The sequence below is a fragment of the Abrus precatorius genome, unplaced genomic scaffold (assembly GCF_003935025.1).
Source record: "Abrus precatorius isolate BTA unplaced genomic scaffold, Abrus_2018 Scaffold2, whole genome shotgun sequence".
Lineage (NCBI taxonomy): Eukaryota > Viridiplantae > Streptophyta > Magnoliopsida > Fabales > Fabaceae > Abrus > Abrus precatorius.
The window spans coordinates 36,919,222-36,928,550 of record NW_020874362.1 but is presented as its reverse complement, the minus strand read 5'-3'; the positions used below and the strand labels follow the sequence as shown (position 1 = coordinate 36,928,550).

The following is a 9,329-nucleotide window of genomic DNA, read 5'->3' as shown; positions in this document are numbered from 1 at the left end:
TGGTTGATTGAAAGAATAGATAATAAACAATGAGAGTAATAATAGATATATTTTTTAACATAATCATATTATATTGTTTAATCACATAAAAGAATTAAAATTCATATTCGTACTTTTATTTTTTATAATTTTTATTTTATCATATTATTTATTATTCTTTTTATATTTTAAAAATATGATAGATAATATGATTAAAAAAAAATAAAAAATTAAGAGAATGAAGGAAGTGAAAGTCATATATAAATATTGTCGAGACTGGTAATTTCGTAACACATCACCCAAATTAAATTACCTCAGCAGTGAGCCTAAGGCAAAACAAAATATCTGATGAACATGACAGTTTAAAGCTGCAAGACCACCATCTTATCTCTTCTGCTCTTCACTCTCAACAGTAGACAGTAGACATGCTTTCCATAACATGCACACCACTTTCCTCTCCTTCTCACACCATTCTAAATCCAAACCACAACCCTCTATTGGGTGCAGCTGCAACTTCAAGGCCATATTTTCTCCCTTTGAAAAGAAGAACTTGCTTCACTACTAGAGCTCTACTTTCTTCCACCAAAGAATTTGTCTTGAAGGATTTCAACGAACGAAGAGCCCTCAAGGTAATTCAAGCCAAACCCATTTCCTGTTTTCCCCTCTTCCATGCATGTTCTCATTTTCTTGCTTTTCTTCACCCAAATGCAGTTTCTCTCCATGTGTATTTGGTGTTTTTGTGCTCGGCATGCATGTATAATAATGATGGTAAAATTCTCAGGGATCATCTGAAAATTTAAAAATTTGAAAAAGAAGAAGAAGAGATTAACATTAATCAACTAGTTGCAATGAAATATACGATCTTATTTCATGTTCTACGTGTCATGGTAACAAGGGGAGTTTAGTCAAATATGGCATGTATTTTGGTGATTGTTTGATGAGATGGGATCAAGATCAGTTGCCTGAGCCTACATTGCTTCTTTTCTTTTTGTTTAGTTGAAAAATTAAAAAAAAATAATCTGATTGTGTCTGAGTTTTCTGTATATTTATTCTATGCATGTTAACAAACACTTGGCTTCTTTTGAAGATTATCTCAGGCTTGGAGAATTTCAATAAAGAAAATATTGCTTCAGTTGTCACTGCTGCAGACAAGGTTATTTACTTCTCTCGTTACATTTTCTCTATTACTTCAGCTCTGTAGGTTGTGTAGTGTTCGTTATGATCTAGAATCCATCCACTGGTTTTGTATCTGATAGCTGATATGTGGATGACAAGAGACCTATGCATAGGAATTATTCTTCTCGCTGGAGTTAAGACTCCTCCTGCATCTGCATGACTTTTTAATAAAAATCTTTGACCAAATTGTAGACTCTTAAATTTGAATTTTGGATTAAGTCAACCCAAAAACTAACTCATAAGATGAGGATTGTTTTGACCTTTATAAGCTCTTATTTGGCTATATTTGTGGTCAATATGAGACTTCAACATAGACAGTAACTTCTCAGGCTTTCCTCTATAAAATATTTCATATTACGATACAAACTAACATGCTAATGGCAATGAATAAGTGATGTAATGCCGTGTGCTTACAGGGTGGAGCAACTCACGTGGATATAGCATGTGACCCTGAGTTGGTGAAGCTAGCTATCAGCTTAACTTCTTGTCCGGTATATTCTTACTTTTTGAATGGATGTCTTAGCCACTTTGATTATATGGTTTCTGGACAAGGGCACAGGGTATTTCAAAGTCACCTCAGCATAAAATGTATGACAATCATGTGATATCTTAATCATTTACAAAGTTGATTTTGAACGTGGTTGTTAATTCTAATTTTGTATGTATTTAAATGTTGAAGAATCATTGACAAACTAGCTAGACATTTACGATCAAAATTTTTTGGGTAATTCTTTTGTAAATCCCCTAGATTGTGGGTCTCTATGTTCTAAATCTAACCTCTTACCTTTATCAGAGAAAATGAAAAGCGAGTCAGAGACCCAAAAGTTGAGTATTCATTTGCAGGAGACTTAACTACAACGACTCTTATAAAAATAAAATCCAAAGTGAAGGATATCCCTATTCAGCTAATCATCTTTTGCAACATGTGTGTCTGTGGTTGGTTAATTCTATTTATATATTAGAAAATGGAATCCAAAATAGATCTCATTATTGTTCAGATGATCTTTTGAAAATGCTATACAGCCAAATTTAATAGAACAGTAAGCTTTTAACTACTAGTGACGTAGGCAACATGAAAATACCTGCTTTCTGCTTCTGCATTTCTTTTTCAATGTTATGTTTCCTCATCTTCACAGCCCTTCAACCCAAAGGTAAGGGGTTTTCAAATGGTGCAATAGTTTTCTTTCTTTTTTCAAGTGTTTTCACCTTTTTATGTCAAAATGCATTACGTGGGTCTTTAGATTTGCTAAACTTCAAAGGAGAAATTATAGAGTAGACTTTGTGTACACAATTAGAGACCTCATTCTCATTCTTCTAGCAGAGAAAATTTAAATATTTTCTGAAGTTCCTCCTTTAACCATTAGGATTCATCCTTCTTGCAGGTCTGTGTTTCTTCTGTTGATCCTGCAACATTTCCAGCTGCAGTTGAAGCAGGAGCACTAATGGTTCGACCTTCTTGCCTAGTTCCACTTTTAATACTAGTTCCAACTTGATACAGTAGTTTTCTCATACGTTATGAATGTTAGCATGACCATATTAGATATTATAATGGACCGTGTGAGATTTTTACTGAACATGATTCAGCATTGACAGGTTGAGATTGGAAACTATGATTCATTCTATGAGAAGGGAATGGTTTTTACTCCTGAGAAGGTAAAGAGTGCATTTCACATTATTAAATCTTGAATTCGTGACATTTGTCATCAAAGTAAAAAATGGATTTGTGATTTTGGTATACATATAATATGTATGCTCCTGTCAGTGTACGAGTGTCAGTGCTTCAGGGAGAAGGTAGAGAAGCAATGACGGGGTTGTGAGGATCAGATGCTAATGACAATTGCAATGCATTCGAAAATAGGACTTTTTTTTTATCTATATAATGAAGATATAATATAATATTTTCTGATCAGTACTGAATATAGATATAGTACCATAAGGTAATCAGCGGACAACTGTAAGAGAATAGAACAAGGCAATTATAATGTTATAATATCTAGGGAACTAATTCTTTTTGTAAGCAAGGTAATGAGATATTTTGTGTGTACTATGTCTGGTCTTTTCATGTTCTCTCTCTATCTAAGAAATAGTTATTTCTGAATTTTTCTTGCTAACTCTGAAGTAGAGTTAATTAACATTTTATTCCTAATTTTAATGTCAAGCATAAATGGAAGCTTGCAGTTGAATCTTTTTTCCCTTTATGATCTATCCTCCTTTGCAGATTTTAGCTCTAACCAAGGAGACAAGGAGGATACTTCCATCTGTAGCCTTGTCTGTCACTGTTCCTCACACACTAAGTCTCCCTGATCAGGTTACCAACACCATTTTTACAATCAGAGTGCATGACTATGTTGATACTATCAATATTTACTTGTGCATATTAATAAATAATCTAAAAATTAACAGGTCAAGCTTGCAGAGTTGCTGGAACAAGAAGGTGTAGATATTATTCAAACTGAGGGAGGAAAATGTTCTAATCCTACAAAATCTGGTGTCATGGGTTTGATTGAGAAGGTAATCAGCAAAATATGGTTGATTTACTTGTGTCCTTTCCTTATTGTCTACATCTTCATTTGAGAATGTAAAGCTCAGCTGATAATGATTAAAAACTCGCATTCATAATAGCTCATTAATTCTTTCTTCCCCAAAAGTTCATACTGAAACTAAAATTTCAGCCCTTAAATAACATAAAAATTAATCTTCGTTTACATGCAATAGATCTTGATCCCTGCTGTTGGATATCAACAAAAAGAGTAATATTTGTTGCATTGCTAAATGATGGTGGATTGTGACAAACCCTTTGTTTAATTATCAAATTTCTAATCTTATCACTTGTGATTGTAGGCAACACCAACTTTAGCAGCAGCATATTCTATCTCACGAGCTGTTAAGATCCCTGTCATGTGCTCATCTGGGCTCAGTGCTGTCACAGCACCTATGGCTATAACAGCTGGAGCCGCTGGTGTGGTATGAATTTTTATTGAATTGCTTCCCAATATGATTCTTACAAACTGATAAACCTTACTATACCCATCTAATAATATCCTAACTTTGTGGTGGCAAGTTGTTGATCTGTGTTTTGTAATCACAGGGTGTGGGATCTGCTGTTAATAAACTTAATGATGTGGTTGCCATGATTGCTGAGGTCAGAAGCATTGCAAGTTCATTGCAGACATCATTTCAGATATGCACTCCGCATGAAGTGGAAGCTCAAAGACAGCAAGAAAAAGCTGAAGGTGGTAGAGCCACTAGCTACTACTAGGTAGTGAATAAAGCATGCAAAGAAAATTTGGATCCTTCCTGAATAATATGAACTGTAGGCTCCATATTTCTTTGTTCTTTCTGTTTTGGACTTGTTCTAATCCAAATTTTTGTACTGCTGGATGTTAATCCCGCAATGTTAAAGAGTTAATAGCAATAATGAGCTATTTGGTTTGGAATTTTGCTTCTCTAATGGATGAGGTATGTCAGTTGAGTGGAATTCAGTATTGTCTGTTATTCTTTTGCCAAAGTCGTGCATCTTGAATGCTTTTGTTCAATGTAAAAAACAAATGTTAACGTACTAAAAGAGATAAAAAATTGTTAGGCCTCTCTCACGAAGAGTCTTTGCATAATAAAGATTAATTTATTAATAAAACATTGTAGGTCTATATTATATGTTGATATTGGAAATTGAGTTTATAATAAAATTTGATTCTACATTGCAGTCTTTTGAGTGTGTTTGGTAACACAAGGAAATATTGTTGCATATAAATGTATCAACAAAGTGCAAGAGTTATGTTTTCTCTCTACTTGCATTTTACTCAGCAAACATATATGCCCAAATTTGCAATTTTAAACAACTAAATACATCTAAGGAATTTTACAATTAACAAAGAAATGATAATTATCAACAAGGACAAACCAGAGCTGACACAATTGAATATACAACTGTTAGTCCCAGTAACTTCAATTAATACAGATCCAAGCTTCGTAGTAAGAAAATAATTACGTGGCTTCACTCATCAAACTCTGATTCCTCATCAGTGTCTTCAAATTCACCGCTTTCCTGCAGAGCAGTAGAAAATAAATTGTATATTGCATAACTGGGCAAATACGAGTCAAACTCACTAGCTATGAATAGGACAGATTGCTTACCATTTTCTTGTTGTATTTGGCCATAGCTCTATCAAATTCTGCACGTTTTTCTGTTGCTATATCATAGTATTGAACCTTCTCCTGCCAGATACTAGTGTTATTGACATATATCCCAGCCCAAATGAATTTTTCTTTCCTTAGACCTAAATGAACAAACTATATGAAAACTTAATGCTCCATTTTTCCAATTAAACAGGTTACAAACTTCAAACTTCACAACCTGCATTTGATTCAGGCATTCAGCAAATGAGCAATGTCACCTACATAATTAATAATGAATCGTTATATATATATATATATATATCATTAGAATTTCTTAAAAGGCCTTGATGTACAGGCTATTTGACCAAGACCTGAAAGACAATCCAGTGACTAGAAAAAGGGGCTGTGTCTCTCAAGTTCAAGTTTTCCCTATATAACATTCAAAATTCAATTCAGACCACAAAATAAAGAATGAAAGAAGAAAACTAATATGCACAAACTTGAGCGCCACTCTGTCATTTGCACTCACTGACTATTGTGTAACTGAACAGTTAACACAAGCAGAATGATAGGTCCATAACAACTGGGCCTCAAATCAAGGTGTACAATAGAAAAAAGAGGGATATAATTGAGAATACAAATTCTGTTAAAAGAGGAAATGGAGGGATCAAACGGCGTGGACAGCTGTCATGAAGAGATTGGAGATGAAGGTGTCATAAATCATACAAGGGAGAGAATGAATATGATGAGGATGATGGGATGTTTACGAGGGGTGTGCATTGTTTTGGGGGAAAGTTGGGGTTGTTGCTGATGCCAGCAACTAGGGCAGAGGAGTCATCTCTGATATATTTTCTTTTTTAAGAATATCCTTTCTGCAATATCTGTTTAAAGCTTATATTATCAGTTCCGATTTGTATTTTGTTTAAATCTATTGCATATCCAAGTTCCTATCACAGAAGTTTCATCTCAACAGTTACACCAACTCTGTATGCCTCAACTGCAAGTCTGACCCCACCCCCACAATGCGTGGCAGTTTAGCAGGAATAACAGAATGATCACAAAGACACACAAACTGTGTGCAATCAGGTCTCACTAAGAACTTACTCAACCTTTTGTGCAGTTAATACGGAGCTGTATTACAAGCCTACAAAGATACCATTTCCAATGTCACCAACACCAATGCAGCACCAAAGTCAAAAAAATACACTCTCCCTCCCTCAATCAAGAAACTTTACAGGGAGTGGGAATTCAGTTGGGGACAAACGAAAATAAAAATGGGAAATATATGTAGTGCTGGGGAGGAATGAATTGGGAGGAAAAAGGAAATGGGGTTGGGCTAGAGGATAAGTGCATATACAGAACTCTAGAGTTATTTTTATTTTCTGCATTTTTTGTTCTCATAAGGAGCTAGCCTCTGTTCTTATCAGCAAATATACCAGTTCCAATTAGTATATCACAAGCTAAAAAAGCAAAAGTAGTCATAATGAATTCCAACTGCTTCAAATATAACAAAATAGTTGTTCTTCTTCACAGAGTTTGTTTACTTGATTTTCAGCCATTAAATGTCACAATCATAGTAATGCAATTCAAGTTGATAAGAAAAGAGGCTACAGAAGAAAACTAACCTCATAAGTCATTGTTTTCCACTTCTCTCCACATGCCTTGCCAATCTGAATGAACAAGGAACAGAGAATAACAAAAAAGAATTACATTACTTGCAAAAATAATAAAAATAATAGAGCTACTATTTTCAGGAAAAAAAGGTATAAAAATTTCTCACTAACTCTTAAAACAATGGGAAATTTTTAACAATTGATGCTTGGCTTTTATGTTTTATTGGATTTTTAGAAACTTCAAATTTGTAAACAATCAATTGTGCAACAATCTTGCTTCCAGAGAAATTACAATAATAAACTAAACTAGAATAAATATTGATAGACTGGATTCTGTACATACATCACGCATTGACTTTACATCTGGATTCTGCTCTTGAAATTCTTTACGAAAATCCTCCCTTAAGAATGAAAAAGAACTTCCAGTAAACACAGTAATTTTGAAGATAAGGCTTTCCATATAAGAAAGAAACATTTGGCAGTTAAATAAGGTCACTATGCTAGGTTCAGTGCTATACATAAAGCAAATAGCAATATATTGAACATAGAACAACAAAACAAGCGAGAAGTAAGGACAAAAACCACCACAGTAAAAACATGTTTAAATGTCATGAATCACGATAATCATGTTTAAAGATGAATGGTCATTTTGTTTTTGACTCTTGAAAATGAAGAGGTGATGCATTAAAAAAAAATTGAATACATGCAAACTTCAACAAATGATGACTTCCTGAGAATTATTCCTCTATAGCAAAACATATCTTACTTTCCAATGTTGCATATATTGAAAATGAAAATGCATGAAATAGAATGAATCCCGTCAAATTTGTTGATGACATTACCTCCAAAGGTAAATGCAGGGATCAGCAAGATGTAAAAAAGAAAAGAAAGTAAGCAAATAATATCAACTTTAGGTTATTAAACCTAACAATGAACCACTAATATTTTGCTACTTTTCAAGAGAGCTTTATATTTCATAAATTGAACATACACAAACAAAGCTATGCAAAGGCCAAACATGTAGAAAATACATACATGAAACTAAAATGGAGCTGAATTCTTATTAAATTCCATAAGCAATTCTAATAAATGGGAAATTCAAAGAATAGTTCACACCTCATAAAAGATTACAAGTAACCAGCATAAATAAGGAAAAAGGGGGAAACAAGAGTAGCTGTACAAGAAGTAGAAGAAAGCAGTGGGAGGTTTCTTTGGTCTCTTAGCATCAATCTTTTGTTTGTTCTTCTTTTGCTTTGTTTTCGGTTTCTTTCTTGAATTAGTCTGCTGAACTGATCTCTTGATTCCCTCGTTTGACTTAATCCTCAACACTAGTTTGCTGAAAAATCCGTTGCAACATAGTATTTAGTTATGGAACTATTTCATAATATATTTAAACGTAATCATCGATCTCTTTCCCCCACCCTTCAGAAGAATAACAACACCACTACACAATGCTTGTATTCACAATTCAGTACCTGGTCTAATTCTGAAGCCATCACATGCAAATCAACAACAGAATTACAAACCAACTTTTATCTTCTATTTACCCTTTTCTCCACTCACTTTGTACAATTAAATGATGAATTTCAGTCTTTAAAGTGATGCGAAGTTCTTTCCAAAGAAATAAAGAACATTCTCAGGCAACCACTTTCAGTTTCTCAGCATTTGAAACAATACATAATCTTGCAAATGACAAACACTTTGACCCAAATGAGACAGATCACATAGACAGAAACATTGAAAAGAAAAAAAACTTCATTATGTTATTTGACCATTCCTTGTGGTGGATTCCATTGGGGAGCGCAGACAAAGCGAATTCAAGTGTGAAACAGTGAGAGGAATGGATAGTGTGATGAGAATGAGAGAGAGAGAGAGAGAGAGAGAGAGAGAGAGAGATGGGTACCCGGAAGAGGCAGAAGTAGAGTCCGAAGAAGCAGAGTGAGGCCTTTGTGCTCTTTTCGCCATGTTTCTTTGGCGCTCAAACTCAAGCTTCTGCAAAATCTGCTAAACAATGGCGTCAGAATCCAGTTGGACCAGCAATTTCACATTTATAAAATTAAATTAAAATCAAAATGAGTTACCCTAAACCCTAACAATGTTGTTTAGTTGGTCGTAAATAGAGAGAATGAAAAAGACTAAAAGAGAGATTTTTTTAACCTACTTTGGTGCAAACAATTGGAACGGAAAAAGAATACGAGGGAATTCAATTTTCATTTTATTTTATTTATAAGTGAGGAGATTTAAAGTCAAATTTATAATTTATAGAATGTAAAAAATAATTTGGTTTCAAAATTTTATTTTATCCTCGTCTCTTTTACTATTACTTATAAAGTTATAATGGTATATTATTTTAAGAGATATCAAAAATTGAAAGGCAAAGATTAACAGTGCATTTGATTTTACATTAAAATGTACATGAATTGGTGTTTACTTTTGGAATTTTTA

At 33.7% G+C, this 9,329-nt stretch overlaps 2 protein-coding genes across 4 annotated transcripts; one reads left to right on the top strand and one right to left on the bottom strand.

The window, feature by feature from the left end:
• Positions 1-224: 224 nt before the first annotated feature.
• LOC113857583 (high mobility group B protein 14) lies at positions 225-8,993 on the bottom strand. Of its 2 annotated transcripts, none has more exons than XM_027489629.1 (7): positions 8,788-8,968; positions 8,065-8,220; positions 7,228-7,285; positions 6,897-6,941; positions 5,290-5,370; positions 5,144-5,200; positions 225-767 (listed from the first exon to the last, which is right to left on the bottom strand). In XM_027489629.1, exons 1-6 carry the CDS (start codon positions 8,847-8,849, stop codon positions 5,150-5,152), a joined length of 453 nt encoding a protein of 150 aa, XP_027345430.1. In that variant the 5' UTR covers positions 8,850-8,968; the 3' UTR covers positions 225-767; positions 5,144-5,149. The 2 variants fall into 2 exon arrangements, with proteins under 2 accessions (XP_027345430.1, XP_027345431.1); XM_027489630.1 differs by lacking the exon at positions 225-767 and having other exon boundaries at positions 4,982-5,200; positions 8,788-8,885; positions 8,966-8,993.
• LOC113857582 (uncharacterized protein ycf23-like) lies at positions 350-4,586 on the top strand. Of its 2 annotated transcripts, none has more exons than XM_027489627.1 (9): positions 350-608; positions 1,067-1,132; positions 1,572-1,646; positions 2,538-2,600; positions 2,749-2,808; positions 3,374-3,463; positions 3,559-3,666; positions 3,997-4,119; positions 4,244-4,586. In XM_027489627.1, exons 1-9 carry the CDS (start codon positions 405-407, stop codon positions 4,412-4,414), a joined length of 960 nt encoding a protein of 319 aa, XP_027345428.1. In that variant the 5' UTR covers positions 350-404; the 3' UTR covers positions 4,415-4,586. The 2 variants fall into 2 exon arrangements, with proteins under 2 accessions (XP_027345428.1, XP_027345429.1); XM_027489628.1 differs by having other exon boundaries at positions 374-608; positions 3,565-3,666.
• Positions 8,994-9,329: the final 336 nt, after the last annotated feature.